Source organism: Salvelinus namaycush, chromosome 1 (genome assembly GCF_016432855.1).
Source record: "Salvelinus namaycush isolate Seneca chromosome 1, SaNama_1.0, whole genome shotgun sequence".
NCBI classification, from domain to species: Eukaryota; Metazoa; Chordata; class Actinopteri; order Salmoniformes; family Salmonidae; genus Salvelinus; species Salvelinus namaycush.
Window position 1 is genome coordinate 50,865,166 of NC_052307.1, and position 22,342 is coordinate 50,887,507.

At 42.9% G+C, this 22,342-nt stretch overlaps 1 protein-coding gene across 1 annotated transcript in view; it reads right to left on the reverse strand.

The window, feature by feature from the left end:
• Positions 1–1,781: 1,781 nt before the first annotated feature.
• Positions 1,782–22,342, reverse strand: part of LOC120052048 (SH3 and multiple ankyrin repeat domains protein 2-like) — a 176,118-nt gene continuing 155,557 nt past the window's right edge. The window contains exon 21 of the mRNA XM_038998913.1: positions 1,782–2,325. Within this exon, the coding sequence (XP_038854841.1) occupies positions 1,782–2,325 (544 nt within the window). The remainder of the gene's footprint in view (positions 2,326–22,342) is intronic.

Consider the following 22,342-nt stretch of genomic DNA (forward strand, 5'->3'; position numbering starts at 1 on the left):
TCTTGTGCGCCGCCCTATGGGACTCCCAATCACGGCCGGATGTGATGCAGCCTGGATTCAAATGGAGTGCCTTAGACCGCTGCGCCACTCAGGAGCCCACATTTTTGAGTTTTGAGTGAATTAATATTATTATATTATATTATTCTTGGCCCCTGCACTACACAGTATACTGTAGGTGAGCTGTCTAACAACGAGCACACAGTCAACCACAGTGTCCTACGTTAACAGAGATCACAAAGTAACGTCCGTTTTGCTCTCATCCTTTCAAAATGGGCGTCTTCAAATTCTCGCCGAGAATCATTATGTCAACCAAAGAAAATACACCCCTCACCTTTACCACAGCAGCACACACTGATATTAATATGAAAACAATGTTTGATTTGTGAAAGGAATCACTCAATAATTAGAAGTGATTACAGATGGCTGAACAAAGAGGAGAGATGGCGATATTATGGCAGAAAAATGTGTGTTCCCCAAGTTGTTGTGATAGGTGGATTATTTCTGTTATAGGCCTGAAGGGAGATTGGTTGGTTGGGCGGTAGGGTGTAGGGGGGTTGCATCCCACTCCTGTCGGGGTCGCAGTCAAGTGTGTGGAAGACGATGACAACACACATGATGCCAACACTTAGGGCTAGATTCTATCAGATTCATGCCATCCTGTTGTTGTTTTTGCGATGTCGGAGGTGGAACTGTGTTAGAGCTGTCAAATCCACAAGCAGCTCCCAGCATTATACCTAAAACGGACATTGCCATTGGCTGCACGGAGTCGCATTAAGATAAATCCCATGGAGCCCTGTTTACACGTTCGAACACTGGAATGTGAGATGCAATATACACCTTGATTAGACTGACAGAATCTAGGCCTCGCACTCTCACTCATGTCTTTCTAAAACACGTTTAACAAACCTCCCACAGCGCGCGCACACACACGTACATCACAAACATGTCTCTGACAAAATGCAAATACACACACCTTCCACAGTGAACAGGGATGTGAAGGGGACAGTGGTGCCTGCTACAGTGGAGCCCCTCCAGCCATGCATTAGAGTGACTAACACATCATCATGATTCTCTCTCTCAGGAAAAGGCCATCGTCGGATCTGTGTGTGTGTGTGTGTGTGTGTGTGTGTGTGTGTGTGTGTGTGTGTGTGTGTGTGTGTATTTGCTTGCAGCGAGTGATATGGTTAAGGATTCAGCTAAACATTTCTGCAAAGGTTCTCGTTTCTAATGTTTTTCAAATGTCTGTTTTTCAAATGCCTCTACAACATCAGATCCACCCATAAACATAACCCACGGTTTGACTCTAGTGAAGAAATATTCTCTGAAGAAACTCTAGCAAAGATAGAAAAGGAGCGCCAACCAGCTCAGCTGGTTTCAAACACCCGCACTGAGGGAGCTTGAAAAAGGATTGAGTATTCCAATACTGATTTCTATCAGTATTTCAAAGTGTTTGAGGGCTACGTTTCAAGAGTATTCCAAAGTGTGGTCTTTTGTATAATGAGCATCCCTAAAAAGATGCAGGATTTTTTCCCACTCTTTCTCCATTCTAGATTCGGGAACGCCGCCTTTCTCCAGGCTATTCCCAGCAGTTCCTCCAGGTTTCCGACATCCCCTGATACTCGGGAAGCAGAATGGGAGCGATCAAACACAAACACGCCACAGAGGCGAGGCAGGAAGGGAGTAGTCAGAGGCCGATTCCTAAATCGTCCCAGACTTTCCAAGACTGAGAAGGAGAACAGGTAGGAGAGAGAGTGTTCCAGATAAATCCACACCCCCTGGCTTTATCTGTCCTGCAGCATTTTGAGGGCCCTCTCGATGTTCATGCGGTGGCCCACCCGCGTCACCCCCAGGTCAATCAGATCTTCTTTCTGCAGCGAAGACAGGTGGGCGCCCTCGATCTCGTTGTCCAGGAAGGCGTCTTTATGCTCCGACAGATTCAGGCTGTCCAGCCAGTCGGCCACGTCCAGCTTGCTCCACAGCTCCACGGGCTTGGAGGCAAAGGACTTGCCCGAGGTGGCTATGGCCTGCATTAGGGTGAGCGGCGAGGGGGAGCGCGAGTCACCGCACGAGGACCCTCCACCAAGGCTACCACCCATGCTGCCGAAGCCTCTCACACTCTCCATGGGCAGGGTGGGCAGGCCGAAAAGGTCGCTAAGGCTGGGTGAGGAAGAGTGGGTTAAAGAGGAGGGGCAGGGGGGCGAGGAGAGGGACGAGGTGTCTGGGGGGCTGCAGAGGTGAGGGGGCAGACTGGAAGGAGGGGTGCAGGAGGAGGGGGGCAGGCTGAAAGACACGCTGGAGTTCCGCTGGCTTCCTGTGGCTGGAGAGCTGGAGAGAGAGAGAGAGAAAGAGAGAGAGAAAATAGAGAGGGAGAAAAGAGAGATCATGAGAATCTAACATATGTATGGCACAGTGATGATCTATGCTATAGAGTGGCTGTACCAAACTAATCCAGACCATAATGATCAGAACATAGCAACCAAAGAAGACCATGGCAACCTAGAGAAACTTGGCCAGATAGAAACCTCCGCCAAGAAGCAGACTCCTCCCCCTCCACATGTGACTCACATCCCCACACTACAGCATACGTGTGTGGTTGTGTGTGTGTGTGTTCAGACCTGGCTAGTGTTTGCTGACTCTGACGTGTGGCAAACCTGCTGAGTCTTGATGTGGAAGTGGGGTTCACCTAGAGCTTTCTAAATAAACACGAAGTTCATGAACATTCAGTATCTTACTGAACTAAGCACAGAATTCTACTGAAATACTTGAAAGAGCCACTAGGGTGCAGTGTTGTGAGTGGATTTTTACCTAAATCTTACTTTACTTCACTGGTATTTTACAGTCCACTATTTAACAAGTAGGCTATCCATATTTAGCATTTTTCAAACACCTGAAAAAGCTTTTCCCCCCTGCAATCTAGAGCCATAATCATTATGCTTAATTTTGTGTAAAAAATATGTTTATTTTTCTGCATATTTAAGCATACCTCTTGAGCTGTCTGTATCCTCCTGATGCATTTTTTAAAATAAACTAATCTTCTTTGCATCTCTGCTCAAATCTGGGTTAAAGATTTAAAGGAATGTGAGTCTTATTCAGTACATTTAGTAATTGCTTGCTTTTCTAAAGTTTATCAACCTTGTCAGCAGGCATGCCAGCTAAGAAAGACAAGCTAGCTACTCTAACTTGATCAAAAGCCTGAAATGGCTTCTTGGTAGCTAGTTACAGTGCATTCGGAAAGTATTCAGACCTCTTGACTTTTTCCACATTTTGTTACTTTACAGCCTTATTCTAAAATGAACTAAATAGTTTCCCCCCCTCTACACACAATACACCATAATGACAAAGCAAAAACAGGTTTTTAGAAATTGTCCAAGTGTATAAAAAAAAATGAAATATAACATTTACATAAGTATTCAGCACCTTTGGCAGCAATTATAGCCTTGAGTCTTCTTGGGTATGACGCTACAAGCTTGGCACACCTGTATTTGGGGATTTTCTCCCATTCTTCTCTGCAGATCCTCTCAAACTCTGTCAGGTTGGATGGGGAGCGTCGCTGCACAGCTATTTTCAGGTCTCTCCGGAGATGTTAGATCGGGTTCAAGTCCGGGCTCTGGTTAGGCTACTCAAGGACATTCAGAGACTTGTCCCAAATCCACTGCTGTGTTGTCTTGGCTGTGTGCTTAGGGCCGTTGTCCTGTTGGAAGGTGAACCTTCACCCCAGTGTAAGGTCCTGAGCGCTCTGGAGCAGGTTTTCATCAAAGATCTCTCTGTACTTTGCTCCATTCATCTTTCCTCAATACTGACTAGTCTCCCAGTCCCTGCCACTGAAAACATCCTCACAGCATGAGGCTGCCACCACGCTTCACCGTAGGGATGGTGCCAGGTTTCCTCCAGACGTGACGCTTGGCATATAGGCCAAAGAGTTCAATCTTGGTTTCATGAGACCAGAGAATTTTGTTTCTCATGGTCTGAGTCATTTAGGTGCCATTTAGCAAACTCCAAGTGGGCTGTCATCTGCATTTTACTGAGGAGTGGCTTCCGTCTGGCTACTCTACCAGGCCTGATTGGTGGAGTGCTACAGAGATGGTTGTCCTTCTGGAAGGTTCTCCCATCTCCACAGAGAAACTCTGGAGCTTTTTCAGAGTGACCATTTGGTTCTTGGTCACCCCCATACTCCCCTGCTCCCCTGGCCAGTCTGTGCTGGTAATCTTGTCGAACGCAGCTTTTTTTAATGTATCGTATAGTGGAGCTGCATAAATATTGATCTCCACTTTCTGGAGGATCGAGTTTTGAAATCAGTGGAATTAGAGTATGATAGCTAAAGAGATCTCCGGATTACATCTTCATACTAAGGGCAACCATTTATTTATTTTTTATTTAACCTTTATTTAACTAGGCAAGTCAGTTAAAAACAAATTCGTAATTACAATAACGGCCTACCAAAAGGCAAAAGACCTCCTGCGGGGACAAAACACAGATCCCGACAAGAGAGACAACACAAAACTACATAAGGAGAGACCTAAGACAATAACATAGCATGGCAGCAACACATGACAACACAGTACGGTAGCAACACAACATGACAACAACATGGTAGCAACACAACATGGCAGCATCACAACATGGTAGAAGCATAAAACAGGGTACAAACATTATTGGGCACGGACAACAGCACAAAGGGCAAGAAGGTAGAGACAACAATACATCACGCAAATCAACCACAACAGTCAGTAAGTGTCCATGATTGAGTCTTTGAATGAAGAGATTGAGATAAAACTGTCCAGTTTGAGTGTTTGTTGCAGCTCATTCCAGTCGCTAGCTGCAGTGAACTGAAAAAACGAGCGACCCAGGGAGGTGTGTGCTTTGGGGACCTTTAACAGAATGTGACTGGCAGAACGGGTGTTGTATGTGGAGGATGAGGGCTGCAGCAGATATCTCAGATAGGGGGAGTGAGGCCTAAGAGGGTTTTATAAATAAGCATCAACCAGTGGGTCTTGTGACGTGTATACAGAGATGACCAGTTTACAGAAGAGTATAGAGTGCAGTGATGTGTCCTATAAGGTGCATTGGTGGCAAATCAGATGGCCGAATGGTAAAGAACATCAAGCCGCTCGAGAGCACCCTTACCTGACGATCTATAAATTATGTCTTCCGTAATCTAGCATGGTTAGGATGGTCATCTGAATCAGGGCTAGTTTGGCAGCTGGGGTGAAAGAGTAGTGATTACGATAGAGGAAACCAAGTCTAGATTTAACTTTAGCCTGGAGCTTTGATATGTGCTGAGAGAAGGACAGTGTACCGTCTAGCCATACTCCCAAGTATTTGTATGAGGTGACTACATCAAGCTCTAAACCCTTAGAGGTAGTAATCACACCTGTGGGGTGAGGGGCATTCTTTTTACCAAACCACATAACGTTTGTTTTGGAGGTGTTCAGAACAAGGTTAAGGGCAGAGAAATCTTGTTGGACACTAAAAAAGATTTGTTGTAGAGCGTTCAACACAAAATCCGGGGAGGGGCCAACTGAGTATAAGGCTGTATCATCTGCATATAAATGATTGAGAGCGCTTTCTACTGCCTGAGCTATGTTGTTGATGTAAATTGAGAAGAGTGTGGGGCCTAGGATCGAGCCCTTGGGTACACCCTTGGTGACAGGCAGTGGCTGAAACAGCAGATGTTCTGACTTTATACACTGCACTCTTTGAGAGAGGTGGTTAGCAAACCAGGCCAAAGACCCCTCAGAGACACCAATACTCTTTAGCCGGCGCACAAGAATGGAATGGTCTTCCATATCAAAAGCTTTGGCCAAGTCAATAAAACTAGCAGCACAACATTGCTTAGAATCAAGGGCAATGGTGACATCATTGAGGACCTTTAAGGTTGCAGTGACACATCCATAACCTGAGTGGAAACCGGATTGCATACCAGAGAGAATACTATAGACATTAAGAAAGCCAGTCGGTTGATTATTGACAAGTTTTTCCAACACTTTTGAGAAACAGGGCAAAATAGAAATAGGCCTATAAATCAAATCAACGTTTATTTGTCACGTGCGCCGAATACAACAGGTGTAGGTAGACCTTACAGTGAAATGCTTACTTACAGGCTCTAACCAATAGTGCAAAAAAGGTATTAGGTGAACAATAGGTAAGTAAATAAATAAAAACAACAGTAAAAAGACAGTGAAAAACAGTAGCGAGGCTATATACAGTAGCAAGGCTATAAAAGTTGCGAGGCTATATACAGACACCGGTTAGTCAGGCTGATTGAGGTAGTATGTACATGTAGATATGGTTAAAGTGACTATGCATATATGATGAACAGAGAGTAGCAGTAGAGTAAAGAGGGGTTGGCGGGTGGTGGGTGGCGGGACACAATGCAGATAGCCCGGTTAGCCAATGTGCGGGAGCACTGGTTGGTCGGGCCAATTGAGGTAGTATGTACATATGTACATGATTGTATAGTTAAAGTGACTGTGCATATATGATAAACAGAGACTAGCAGCAGCGTAAAAGAGGGGTCGGGGGAGGGGGGCACACAATGCAAATAGTCTGGGTAACCTGTTCAGGAGTCTTATGGCTTGGGGGTAAAAACTGTTGAGAAGCCTTTTTGTCCTAGACTTGGCACTCCGCTTGCCATGGGGTAGTAGAGAGAACAGTCTATGACTGGGGTGGCAGGGGTCTTTGACAATTTTTAGGGCCTTCCTCTGACACCGCCTGGTGTAGAGGTCCTGGATGGCAGGCAGCTTAGCCCCAGTGATGTACTGGGCCGTACGCACTACCCTCTGTAGTGCCTTTCGGTCGGAGGCCGAGCAATTGTCGTACCAGGCAGTGATGCAACCAGTCAGGATGCTCTCGATGTTGCAGCTGTAGAACCTTTTGAGGATCTCAGGACCCATGCCAAATCTATAACAGTTAGGATCAGCTTGATCTCCCCCTTTAAATAAATTACGAACCGTGGCTGCCTTCCAAGCAATGGGAACCTCCCCAGAGAGGAGAGACAGGTTAAAAACTTCAGAGATAAGCTTGGCGATTATAGGGGCAGCAACCTTAAAGAAGAAAGGGTCTAAACCATCTGATCCAGATGTTTTTTGGGGGTCAAGTTTAAGGACCTCCTTTAGCACCTCGGACTCAGTGACCGCCTGCAGGGAGAAACTTTGCAGCGGGGCAGGGGAAAAAGAGGGAGGAGCATCGGGGCTAGTCTCGTTAGCAGGGGTGGGAGATGAGGAAATGTTTGACGGGCAAGGAGGCATGGCTGAGACAAATAGGACTCCTGACTTAATGAAGTGGTGATTTAAAAAGCTCAGCCATGTACTTCTTGTCAGTAACAACCACATCATCAATTTTAAAGGACAGGGGCAGCTGTGAGGAGGAAGGTTTATTCTCCAGGTCTTTAACCGTTTTCCAGAACTTCTTGGGGTTAGACCCACAGAGAGAGAACTGCTCCTTAAAGTAACTAACTTTGGCCTTCCAGATAGCCTGAGTGCACTTATTTATCATTTGCCTGAACAAGAGTCAGTCAGGCTGAGTATGCGTGTGCCGAGCCTTTCGTCAAATGCAATTCTTGAGGTGGAGTAACTCTTCTGAACCTGTTTCTAAATTCAAATTTTCTTTATGGGGGGTGTTTGTTAATAACAATATCACTGAAAATATCAAAAAAGAAGGTCCAAGCGTCTTCGACACAGGGGATCAAGCTGATTCTATACCAATTTACAGAGGCCAGATCATGAAGGAAGGCTTTCTCATTAAAGATTTTTAGCAAACGTCTATGACAAATCAGTACAGGTCGTTTCACTGAGCAGCCATTATGAACACAGGCTGTAAAACAGTGATCACAAAGGTCATTACAGAAAACACTAGACTGATAACTATCAGGATTATTTGTGAGGACAACATCGAGGAGAGTAGCCTTGGAGTCATACCTTGAGGGATTGGTAATAATCTGAGAAAGATTTAGGGAGTCCCATTGCTTTAGGACTTGGTCAGGTGGTTTAAGCATGTTGCAGTTAAGGTCACCTAGCAGGACAAATTCAGATTTAGTGTAAGGGGCCAGGAGAGTAATTATGGCAGGTAGGGTACAGGCTGGTGCTGATGAAGGACGATAACACCCAGCAACAGTCAAAAAATGCTTGGTTTAATGCTTAATACCATAAAATCTATTTGTTTGGGGACAGACTTTGTTGAGACAATCCTTGGTAAAGATTGCCACTCCCCCACCTTCCGAAGATCTGTCTTACCGAAAAAGTTTTAAACCAGAAAGGTTAACATCAATATTCAAAGCACTCTTTCTTAAAACCACGTCTCAGTAATGACCAATCTGGATTGGAGCTGTGAACCCAGACTTTCAATTGATCCATTGCAGGTAATAAGCTTCTAGTGTTAACGTGCAGAAAACCCAGGCTTTTACGAGAGCAGATATCAGTGAAACAGATATCAGAGCACAGGTCAGAATTGGGGCTAGCAACAGCAGATGGGCTAGGCTGTACATGCACATGTCCAGATATCATCAACATTAATACAATCAAGGCACGGCAGAGGACAGGAAGAGCTCTGCAGTGATGATTTATGACAGTTGAATGTGCATTAGATGGCAACAAGATCATATTATACAGCAATTTCATCAGGTAACATGAATACAAAGTCAGCGAGAGGTGGTTAGAATAGGATGGGAGGCCAAAAGTCAGTGTAACCAATAGATAGTCAGAATCCCGAGTGTGGGAACAAACATAGTCTGTCCCACGGTTGGGTAAACAAGACAGTTCATAGTCAACAAAGCATGCAGGAATCATGAGGCAAATAGCAAAATGCACAAGAAAAAAATAATAACGACTTGGGGCTAGCCATTGTAAGTTCGGAGTCACTCGCTGTGTGCTGGAGGTGAGCGAAAGCTCAGGAGAGAGGGGGGAGTGTGAAGGGGGTACCTGAACCAGACAGGGGGAGACGACCAGGGCAGACGGTGAACAGATCGCCAGGTGGAGTCCAAGCAGCAGTGCAGCAGGCAACGGGAGTAGGTGTCACACCCACTAGGGAGAAGCTTATATTTCTGGAAGCAGATTTCTTGGTGAAAACACCAGTGGATGGTCTCTGAACAGCAGGAGTGGGCTTCAAGGCCTCTGGATTTTGGTGGGGTAGCCTGCCATTGGTTGGGCTCAAAGTCTTCGACACCTCTCACTTCACACCTCCGTGCTAATTGAAGTTGTATATGGTCTGTCTGGTCTGTCTCAGTTCCAGGTTGGATGGTGTATTAATCCTTCCAGGTAATTCTGTCCAAAATTAGCTTGTAGGTTTGGAGTTTTGATCTGTAGTGAATGCTATGCTGTGGAGGGTAGCATCCTGTATATGTCCCTGCCGAAAAATCCAAGTTTATCTGACTCCAAATCTATCTTTTTGTAAAAACATGTTGAAAATGTGAGAGCTCACATGCAGCTGTGGCTTGGCATCCGTGACAAGGAGATGCGGCCATCATGCATGATGATGTATACGGGTAAGATAGTCTAGTTAGCTACATTTTCAGATATTGCACGTTTCTAATTTTGACAGGACGTGGTTTCATTTCAAGCTAAATTGTTCTGTTAGCTAGCTAGCTGATGTTAGCTGGCTGGCTCCCTAGCTAACGTTACGTGTAGGATGTTATTATTCGTATCCCAGAGCCGTTTGCTTGGCTAGTTAGAGCCTAATGTTAGCTAGCTAACATTGAACTTGGTTGGCTAGATACCACTACCTGCAGATTCATGCAAGGCGTAGTAACGTCATGAGTTGGCACATTGTTCATTGTTGTTTAACTAGCTAACGTTAGCTGGCTTGCTCGCTAGCTAACGTTACGTGACGTGTATGATCTTACACATTGTTAACCTAGCTAGGTTCATTGTTACCTAGCTAGCTAGCTACATGTCTTACGCTAAAGTGTATTGTTATCTAGCTGAATATGCCATATTGCAGAATAACTGATTAATTTACGAATGCACAACACCCGTTGAATATGGCCGGTGTTAGTAAACATCGGCAAAAAAGCGTAATGAAATTGTTGCCAGCAGAGCTGGTTAGGCTGTTTTCATGTTATCCAGAGGTAAACAAATCATCAGCCAGAGCATCAAGTGTGCGCTCTGAACGCTCCTAGAGCGAAACGAGATGTATCGGGCTAAAGCTTAAGAGGGTATAAACGATGCTAAATGGGTGTAGACAAAGAAGAGCTCTTCACCAGTTACCAAAACATTCAAATGCCATTTTCTCAAAAGTGAGTTTACAAGCTTATCAACTTTAAAAGCAGAATTACTTTCCGATTGTTCCTCAAATGCAGTGAATGATATACCATTTTTTAGCTCTGTTTCTCTACTTTTATCCAATGTAAAAAACACAATTTCAAATTTTGCTACACAATACCGATTTGAGTTGGTCGGTCACATATGGACTGGTGTGTGCCTTTCCAAATCAATTGAATTTACCACAGGTGGAGTTCAATAAAGTTGTAGAAACATCTCAAGGATGAACAATGGAAACAGGATGCACCTGCGCTCAATTTCGAGTCTCACGGCAAAGGGTCTGAATACTTATGTAAATAAGGTATTTTTTATATATACATTCACTACTGTTCAAAAGTTTTGGTCACTTAGAAATGTCCTAGTTTTTGAAAGAAAAGCAAATATTTGGTCCATTAAAATAACATCAAATTGATCAGAAATACAGTGTAGACTTTGTTAATGTTGTAAATGACTATTGTAGCAGGAAACGGCAGATTCTTTTATGGAATATCTACATAGGCGTACAGCGGCCCATTATCAACAACCATCAATCCTGTGTTCCAATGGCACGTTGTGTTACCTAATCCAAGGTGATGATTTTAAAAGGCTAATTGATCATTAGAAAACCCTTTTGCAATTATGTTAGCACAGCTGAAAACTGTTGTTCTGATTAAAGAAGCAATAAAACTGGCCTTCTTAGACTAGTTGAGTATCTGGAGCATCAGCATTTGTGGGTTTGATTACAGGCTCAAAATGGCAAGAAACAAAGACTTTCTTCTGAAACTCGTCTGTCTATTCTTGTTCTCAGAAAGGAAGGCTATTCCATGCGAGAAATTGCATACTTTTAAATTATATTATGTGAGCTAAACATAGTAAAACATTTTTATTTTTCTCAAATCCTTAAAATATACTTTTTTGAGACTGCTAATGTTACTGTCCACAGTAGAACAACAAAAATTATATTTACATGCAACTTTGTCCTTTTCATTCCTATGGAAGACAGCTCCTTCTGCGGAGTGCCAATATGGGTGACTTCAAATCCTTTTAATGGCCAATACTTAGCATCCTCAATTCAGGGTTTATATACATCATTGGTACAAACACTTTGGCGTTCAAAATTTAAACAGTGAACAGTATTTGACTGGGGAATTCATTTAAATTGAAATAACCATAGATAACATGTGATTTTCACCATTGCATATTTCAGCTGGCATTCCCTCTAAGGTTCACAATACAGTATTTGTATTTATTAGGGATCCCCATTAGCTGCTGTCAAGGCAGCAGCTACTCTTCTTCCTAGGGTCAAAACATATTAACAAAGGATAAAACAGTACATCATATAACATTATTACACCATCTACAATACAAAATGTATAATACCACCATACGACAATATTACAATGTACGTGTGTGTAGAGTGCGTGTGCTAGCGTTTGTGTGCGTATGCGTGTGTCTGTACCTGTGTGTGTGTGTATCTTCACAGTACCCGCTGTTCCATAATGTGTATTTTTATCTGTTTATTAAATCTGATTCTACTGCTTGCATGTGTTACCTGATGTGGAATAGAGTTCCATGTATTCATGGCTCTATGTAGAATTATGCTACTCACATAGTCTGTTCTGGACTTGAGGACTGTGAAGAGACCTCTGGTGGAATGTCTTGTGGGGTATGCATGGGTGTCCGAGCCGTATGCTAGTAGTTTAAATAAACAGCTCGGTGCATTCAGCTTGTCAACACTTCTCACAAAAACAAGGAGTGATGAAGTCAATCTATCCTCCACTTTGAGCCATGAGAGATTTACATGCATATTATTAATGTTAGCGCTCTGTGTACATTTAAGGGTCAGCTGTGCTGCCCTGTTCTGAGCCAATTGTAATTTCCCTAAGTCCCTCTTTGTGGCACCTGACCTATAGCAGGGGGTGTAAAGGCATAACACATATGTTTTTCCAGCAGCAGACTATGATCGATAATTTCAAAAGCCGCACTGAAGTCTAACAAAACAGTAACAGTAACAGTGACAGACTCTGTTTAAGAGAAGAACGCAGATAACCAGGAAACACACACACACACACACTTCATTGCAAGTAGAAAAAAAACTCAGCGTGCACAGAGGCCGGAGGGGAGCTTGCAGCATTAAGTCCACAGAGCATGTCCTAATGTGATTCACTCTCTATCTCTGAGTATGTGCGTGTGTGTGTGCGTTTAGAGAGTACATCTATGTGCATGCGTTCATACAAGCATGTCTTTTGGTAGTTGAACTGTACATAGAACAACAATGCAACATATCGAGGAAGAGGATTATACAGTATTTGAGGTCAGCTCAGCTGGGAATAATCATTATGAAGTGATTATTACTGTCATATCCAGCAGTTAATTCCAGAAGAATACCATTTGACCATCTGGCTTCAGCATCACAGTATCCTCGACTCACAAAAATATATACCTAACACAAACATGCAGTGGGCTTGACACTCAGCACTAGAGGGACGGAAGAGAGAACCTAGATCTGGTTTGCAATCTAATGTAAATATAATTTTTTTAGGAACAGTGTAGTGTGTAGTGTACATATCAGCCCCCCACAGACCACAGAGATTTGTGCAGCACCAGATGGAGTGGTGAGATGAGTGATGGATCGATAGGGAGATGGATGAAGAGGCGTATTGTGACGACCCTGAATATTTCTGAACCGTCTCAGTGCTTCTCCTTCTAATAGGGCGCTTCCCCTTTAATTCCCCATTAAATAGCCAGCATCAGCTGGGCAAAGGTGAAGTTGTGATTGAGACATGAATGAGGATGTGTACTACCGTCAGTTCATGAAGCTTCGCTATTCCGTTTGTTTTGTAGCCTTAAAGCGAGTTTACCCAGGATTGGATCCACTCTGTGCGTCTGTGGACTACAACTCTCCGTTGGTTTTCGTGGCCTTTTCTCCGCTGGAGATCTGTTGGCGGATTGTCTGACTGACCGACTGACTACAACTTTTTGTACACGGTATTTCATTTGTTTGGGGTGATGTATACTGTGATTTATGTAGTTGTGAGGACGTATTAGTCTTTGATAAGCTTTATAGTTGTGTTGCAAAATGAGTGTTATTTTGAGTGTATGAATATACTGGGTTTCAGTAGCGTGCCGTGGGCCTGGGGCCTGGGCCTTCAGTGAGGTCCTACACAGTCCCACCCGAATTAATCCACCTCTTATTACAGAAACGCAGTATAACCAGGCGTTGCGTCACCTTGAAATTGACATTTTTATTCAGAGAATTGCAGGGGAAGAGTACAATACAGTACAGTTCAACTAATAGGCAAGAACATAGTCGAGTGCAACAGAGATATACTAATATTCTTCTTCTATCCATTTCTGGTCCACAAACTTTGAGCTTTAAGTCCCCCAAAAAATAAATACAGTGTGTTCACTAAACAGCGCATTGTCGCACCCAAAGCAGTTTCACCGTGATGATAAAGACACATAACTATTCACTGAAAATAAAAGAAAGAAAACAAATAATTTGCAACATAGGCTATTTGCCATTTTATTTTGTTAATAAATAGGGTATTTAATATTAACGAAATAAAATGCGAAACATACATACACATTTAATAAAAAATAACATGCATTGTATGCCTACTCACCAAAGACTGATTATTTGAACACAAAATCCTTCCTCCTTTCTTTCCTCAAGAAGACTTCAATGACTCTGTTGTACAGTCTATCTGTGCGTTTTAGTTCCAACAATAAGTCCTTTTCTATCGACATGGAGGCTAATGCTGAAAGCCGAGTCTGTCCAGTAGCATTTCTGGAATACGTTTTGATTCGCTTTAAGGCCGAGAATAACCGCTCGACAGAAGCCGTGGACACAGGGATAGTCACTGTCACACATGCCAATGTGTAAAGTTGCCCCATGTCCTCATTCAGATTTTTCTGCTTAAGGAAATCAAGGAGATCAGAGGGACTTTTCCCTTCAAAATCAGTCATAGCATACATTAGTCAGTTCTGTTTTTAGCTTGGATAGGTCGAACAGTGTTCCGTGACTCTCTGTTAAGCTGGAGAAGGCTGTTTGCGGGAATTTTTTCGGTAGGTCTGAAAGTGCCGGGGGTCCAGGAGGGAGAGAAACATTAATTTTTCGTGGTCTTGAAACCTGTTTCGTATCTGGCAAAGAATGTTGTCCAGAATATTGCTGTGGAGTTGTTGATAGTATGTGCGAGGGTCTCCTTGTGGGCCTCTGCGTGCGCTGGGTAAACTTGAGATGCGCGCTGTGTCATCGTAGATTTGACTGAACCTGCACCTCTCTCGCTCAATTGTGTCACAAAACTCGTTCACCCTTGTCAGGCAGAATTGTACATCCAAAGTTTGTTTCTGTAGAATTCCAAAAAGCTCATCCGAATAATTAAAAATCCCATTGAATGTTTCAAGCAAAAAACAAAACTCAAAATCATCCAAACGTGCATTAAATCCATCAGCCATAAGCACAGTATCCCCGTCATGGTCATCATGATGTTCCAGTAAGTGGTTAAACAGCTCCTTTAGGGCAACTCTCTTTTCAAAGACTGCATTGACCAATCTAGATGTATATTGCCACCTCGTTGGTGCAACCTTAGGAAGACGACGCTTGCAGATGTCATCCAGCAGTTGCGTGCGCTTAGGGGATCGTGAGGAAAATGCTGCAAGGCCATTGAGGTTGGCAAAGAAGACCTTGCATTCTTTAAGCTTTGAGGCTCCTTGAGTCAGTACTAAATTTAGTCGATGTGCATAGCAGTGAATGAATAAGGCCATCGGTGCCCTCTCCTTAACTTTAGCCTGCACCCCATTGAGTCCAGATGCCATGACTGCTGCGCCATCAAAACACTGTGCCACAACTTTATCCAGACTACATTCATTTTCCTCCAAGAAACGGAAAATAAGAGCGGCAATGTCATCAGCTCGCTTGCCGCTTGTCACATCTTCAAATCGGATAAATCGCTCCTTGACTCCTGTGTCCGCCACATAACGCAGGACGAGTGAGAGCTGTGCTGCATTTCCCACATCTGTTGTCTCGTCCACCATAACAGCAACAAAGGGAGCTTTTTTAATCTCCATTTTGATCTCTTCTCCCATCACTTCAGCAATAGCATAAATTAGGTCATTTTGTATTTTGCCGGACGTCCCAATGAACACTTTGTTAGTGGACAGGTGGTATTGTAAATCTGTGTTGCTTTCAGAAAGAAAAGAAAGAAGCTCCACGTAGTTCCCTTTGTTTGTGGAGTCAGCACTTTCATCGTGTCCCCTAAAAGAAAGTTCCTGTTTACCCAAAAACATGACACAATCAATGAGTCTTTTCAATATTTCCCTATTTTTCTTCACCTTTTCATTGTGCAGCTCCGTTGCCCTGCGCGATTGTTCATTGAGCTGTAGATCCACTCGGGTGTCCCCAAAAGTTTTCAAAAGCACCATTGCTTGTAAGTGCCCAGCCGTACTTTGGTGTCTCGTTGCTGCCTTGGTTAGACAACTCAAGTTTGCAAAGCCAGTGTGGCTCCAAACACCAAATTGATCACTTGCAAATAATAGGCATTCCCAGCAGTACAGTTTGCAGTGCTTCTCGGAGCCTGTGAGCCATTGATAGCGCTCGTAGTTGGAACTTTGAAAGTGGCGAACGAACCCCTTTCCCGCCTGTGACAGGCTTTGTAGCTTTGGCGTCGGGCGACCTCTCCTTACAATGTCTAACTTCTCTTGAAAAGTTCGTCTTGAGAATGGCGTTATAATTATATCCTCGACCAAATCGATATCTTCTCCTCCTTCCGCCATTGTGGGTTGAAAAAACAGCTTAGTCGTACGCAAATTAATTCGTTTATCAAATTCAGTTTCCTAGTTCTGAGGATCTGCATAGACCTGCCCATAGGACCTGCTTCTCAATATTGGTAATCCAATCAAAAGACGTGCACGCACTACGCCTGCTAGCTGGCTCCTGTGTAACACTGGAGCCAGCCAGCAGGCGTACAATAGCCAACTCTAAAGCTGATTGGTTGACACTAAATTTTCATTTCCATTCACTTTAAGCTACAAGCGCCCGCACTGTTGATTCTGAAGGCCTGCGGGCAGATTTTAGACCCCTGGCAACACATGATGGCTGAATATGATTGGATAAAAGATCTAACATAAAGGCCAGCCCTCCAAATCTCAACCTGGGGCTGGAAGCAGTGCAACCAAGAGGAAAGCTATGAAATGAAGAGTATAATTCTTACTCTGGGGAATAATTTAATACATATTTGTGGGAAAATATATTTAAAAAAAATATATATTCTGATGATGTTTAGGCCAGCAGAGAAGGCCTTGCTGGCCCTGACGGCCCACCACTGCTGGGTTTACGCTACGGACAAACGTTGCGTGAGTAAGGTCACTTGAGTCACTGAATTTATTTACCGGGCTGGACTCTTTTTATGCCCGAGGCACAGGACATTTCTAAATGAACATAAGTGCATTAATTGTTATATTATTGTGTGTGTGTGTGATCATTTATGTTAATACAACCACGCAAAAGAATATACTTGTTTGAAGTTCTTTCCAATGTTTTAAGGGGTTTATGAAAAGTATATTTCCATCCTGACTTTTACATAAGTCCTTTGTATTGGTGTGACTTGATGGACCAGATGGGACTCATTCCCTCCCAAACTAAAAGGAGAAACCAATGCTTTCTCTGGTAGGCACAACCTACCTGGCACCCCTATAAATAACCTCAAGTCAAAACCGTTACAGTATGGAGTGAGAGCAGGGACACACAGGGCAAACCCATCACCTCCCCCAAAAACACACACAACTATGCTCCATTCCATTCAGATTAACACCCTCATTCAATTCCGCCTCAACTTCCTTCGGTGGTTCCATACTGATCGGGCTCTGAAGGGCTGCAATGCCTGCTAATTCGTTGGCAAATATACAGTGGGGCAAAAAAGTATTTAGTCAGCCACCAATTGTGCAAGTTCCCACACTTAAAAAGATGAGAGGCCTGTAATTTTCATCATAGGTACACTTCAACTATGACAGACAAAATGAGAAAAAAAATCCAGAAAATCACATTGTAGGATTTTTAATGAACTTATTTGCAAATTATGGTGGAAAATAAGTATTGTCAATAACAAAAGTTTATCTCAATACTTTGTTATATACCCTTTGTTGGCAATGACAGAGGTCAAACGCTTTCTGTAAGTCTTCACAAGGTTTTCACACACTGTTGCTGGTATTTTGGCCCATTCCTCCATGCAGATCTCCTCTAGAGCAGTGATGTTTTGGGGCTGTTGCTGGGCAACACAGACTTTCAACTCCCTCCAAAGATTTTCTATGGGGTTGAGATCTGGAGACTGGCTAGGCCACTCCAGGACCTTAATGCTTCTTACGAAGCCACTCCTTCGTTGCCTGGGCGGTGTGTTTGGGATCATTGTCATGCTGAAAGACCCAGCCACGTTTCATCTTCAATGCCCTTGCTGATGGAAGGAGGTTTTCACTCAATCTCACGATACATGGCCCCATTCTTTCCTTTACATGGATCAGTCGTCCTGGTCCCTTTGCAGAAAAACAGCCCCAAAGCATGATGTTTCCACCCCCATGCTTCACAGTAGGTATGGTGTTCTTTGGATGCAACTCAGCATTCTTTGTCCTCCAAACACGACGAGTTGAGTTTTTACCAAAAAGTTGGTTCTGTGTGGTTCCCGTGTGGTTCTGGGATTTTTGCTCACCCTTCTTGTGATCATTTTGACCCCACAGGGTGAGATCTTGCGTGGAGCCCCAGATCGAGGGAGATTATCAGTGGTCTTGTATGTCTTCCATTTCCTAATAATTGCTCCCACAGTTGATTTCTTCAAACCAAGCTGCTTACCTATTGCACATTCAGTCTTCCCAGCCTGGTGTAGGTCTACAATTTTGTTTCTGGTGTCCTTTGACAGCTCTTTGGTCTTGGCCATAGTGGAGTTTGGAGTGTGACTGTTTGAGGTGGACAGGTGTCTTTTATACTGATAACAAGTTCAAACAGGTGCCATTAATACAGGTAACGAGTGGAGGACAGAGGAGCCTCTTAAAGAAGAAGTTACAGGTCTGTGAGAGCCAGAAATCTTGCTTGTTTGTAGGTGACCAAATACTTATTTTCCACCATCATTTGCAAATAAATTCATTAAAAATCCTACAATGTGATTTTCTGGATTTTCTTTTCTCATTTTGTCTGTCATAGTTGAAGTGTACCTATGATGAAAATTACAGGCCTCTCATCTTTTTAAGTGGGGGAACTTGCACAATTGGTGGCTGACTAAATACTTTTTTGCCCCACTGTATGTGTAGAAGTCATTAGATATAGTGGCAAGAAAATGTATGTGAACCCTTTGGAATTACCTGGATTTCTGCATAAATTGGTCATAAAATTTGATCTGATCTTCATCTAATTCACAACAACAGACAAACACAGTCTGTTTAAACTAATAACACACAAACAGTTATGCGTTTTCATGCCTTTATTGAACACAACGTGTAAACATTCACAGTGCAGGGTGGAAAAAGTACGTGATCCCTTGGATTTAATAACTGGTTGACCCTCCTTTGGCAGCAATAACCTCAACCAAATGTTTTCTGCACAACAGTCAGGAGGTATTTTGGACCATTTGTCCAAAATGTATGCAGAAATCCAGGTAATTACAAAGGGTTCACATACTTTCTCTTGCCACTGTATACTGTAATTACACTCCTAAGTATGGACAAAACCAGAAGACACAGCAGCCCTTGATGCCCGGGTTGGTTGTCCCTTCTTTCCCTCGTACTATATGGATAAACCTGAGGGAAGTTAGGGAGGGGAAGTGAAGCACACAAGGGTGTTATTTGTCCCAAATGGAATTGGGGCAATGTGAAAGCACTCAGTCCCCCCTCTGGACCTGTAGCACTTTGCACCATGGGTAAAACTTACAGCTTGTTTTTTCAGCACCAGCTTTTCCACAGGAAGTCATCGTGATGGAGTGAGAGATGGAGTGAAACACATGAAAAGATGAGACAACAAAACACATGGAGAGACACAAACCCTCTATCACGCACGAACACACACACAAAAAGGGGGAAAAAGTGGAACAGAAAATCTGACAGAAGAAAGAAGAAAGAACATCTGTCCTTAACTGACAACTCACTCCAATGTGATAACCTGCTTGGGAAGATGGGACTTAAAAAATTCACTTCACAGAAAATAAATCTTGTAATTTCCTCTAACATTCATAGTCTGGTCTATTTCACATATACTGTTCATGCCCATGTACTGTACATGCCCCATGAATGCACTTATAAAAGTTGATGCTTCGTTATCTGACACACTGATCCATTTCTAACTGAACAATACCTTGCTGTTGAACTTGTGATCACAATCAATACCATCATGCTGACGAGGTGGGAGAGGGATGAGGGAGTCAATACCCTACCGTGACAGAGCAAAACACACCCTGGACCACACACAGGCAGACATTATCCAGCAATGAAAGTAGAAATTATACCTTCTGACTTGCTTGCTTTAATGTCCAAGCTTTCGCTCCAACCTTCCATAGTAGATGTAATAGCACAGAAGCTGAATAGTTTACTGTGTATAAATGGGTCTGCTTTGACCGTGTCATTAGAGAGCATACACAACATCATCTGAGCCATTTTCTACAGAGTTCGTACTGGATGCTTCAACTTAGTGCAGTGAATTTAACCATTATAGATATAATGTACTGTACACACGCACACACAGAAACAGTCATGAGACTCTTTCTCCATCTCACCACACACCCTCACACATGCCTGCATGCACTCACATAATCACACACACTCGGATATGTTATGCAACCGTGGCCTAGTAAAGGAGGTTGCACGTGATGTGGATGTGCACACTGGGATGACACTGAGCTCTACGGTTAGGCCTGACACACACATGCCACCCCCTGTCTTTTTCTAGTTTTCCAGGTTTTGACCATTTCTGCCTACCCTGACCCTGCCTGTCGTTCTGTACCTTATGCACTCTGATCTGGATTACTGACCTATGCCTGCCCTTGACCTGTCGTTTTGCCTGCCCCCTGTTCCAGTAATAAACTTTTGTTACTTTGACACTGTCTGCGTCTGGTCTTTTGGTACTGGCCATATGCTTGTTTTTGGTTGCAGGTCCAGGAATGGCTGAAGAATTGCAACATTTACCTCGAGCTAATTCTGCAAATAGCACTTCTGGTTGATTTGAAAGTCATAGTCAATCGACCAATAATATAATAACCCTCTTAGCAAAAATGTTTATCTTAAATTTACAATCTGTATAAACTATGAAAATAGAAAGGTTCAGAACTTTTGTGAAACATCACAGCACAGTTGAAAAATATATGGTAATTAGAAATCATACATAGATGGTCTTCAGAGATATATGGGAGGGGTTGAGGGTAGCTGGAGGGAGGGACTAAAACAAAAAAAGAGAACTAATGTAGTTTGGACGCACCTACTCATTCAAGGATTTTTGTTTTTGTTTTACAAATTTCTACATTGTAGAATAATAGTGAAGACATCAACACAATGACATAACACATATAGAATCATGTAGTAAGCAAAAAAGTGTTAAACAAATGAAAATATATTTTATATTTGAGATTTTTCAAAGTAGCCACACTTTGCCTTGATGACAGCTTAACTCTCTCAACCAGCTTCATGAGGAATGCTTTTCCAACAGTCTTGAAGGAGTTCCCGCATATGCTGAGCACTTGTTGGCTGCTTTTCCTCCACTCTGCGGTCCAATTCATCCTAAACCATCTCAATTGGGCTGAAGTCAGGTGATTGTGGAGGCCAGGTCATCTGATGCAGTACTTCATCACTCTCATTGGTCAAATAGCACTTACACAGCCTGTAGGTGTGTTTTGAGTCATTGTCCCATTAAGCTCAAACCAGTTGAGATGGCGTATCCCTGCAGAATGCTGTGGTAGCCATGCTAGTTAAGTGTGCTTTGAATTCTAAATAAATCACAGACAGTGTCACCAGCAAAGCACCCCCACACCATCACACCTCCTGCTCCATGCTTCGTGGTGGGAATCATACATGCGGAGATCATCTGTTCACCTACTCTGCGTCTCACAAAGACATGGCGGTTGGTACCAAAAATCTCAAATTTGGATTTATCAGACCAAAGGACAGATTTCCACCGGTCTAATGTCCATTGCTTGTTTCTTGGCCCAAGCAAGTCACTTCTTATTATTGGTGTCCTTTAGTAATGGTTTCTTTGCAGCAATTCGTCCATGAAGGCCTGATTCATGCAATCTCCTCTGAAGTTCTGATGTGTGTGTTACTTTAACTCTGTGAAACATTTATTTGGGCTGCAATCTGAGGTGCAGTTAACTCTAATGAACTTATCCTCTGCTGTGGCAGTCCTCATGAGAGCCAGTTTCATCATAGCGCTTGATGGTGTTTGTGACTTGAAGAACCTTTCAAAGTTCTTGAAATTTTCTGGATTGACTGACTTTCATGTCTTAAAGTAATGATGGACTGTCATTTCTATTTGCTTATTTGAGCTTGTCTTGCAATAATATGGACTTGGTCTTTTACCAAATTGGGCTATTTTTTGTATACTACCCCTACCTTGCCACAACACAACTGATTGGCTCAAACGTATTAAATTAACCTTGAACAAGGCACACCTGTTAATTGAAATGCATTCCAGGTGACTCCCTCATGAAGCTGGTTGAGAGAATGCCAAGATTGTGCAAAGCTGTCATTAAGGCAAAGGGTGGCAACTTTGAAGATTCTCAAATATAAAATATATTTTGATTTGTTTAACACTTTTTTGGTTACTACATGATTCCATACATGTTATTTCATAGTTTGATATCTTCACAATTATTCTACAATGTAGGAAATAGTAAAAAAAACTAAAAAAAAACCTGGAATGAGTAGCCGTGTCCAAACCTTTGACTGGTACTCTACATATACAAAAAAATATATGGGGAATTGGAAATGATGCAGACAATTACATTGATAGAAGCCACAGTCCATCTGTAATATTAATACAAACACTGGAGAATTAACAGCACTCGGCTAAGGGATACATTTTTTTCCAACCAGGTAGCTATATAGGCCACTCTCTCCCTTCTGGCTCTAACAAATTCCATAGTCAA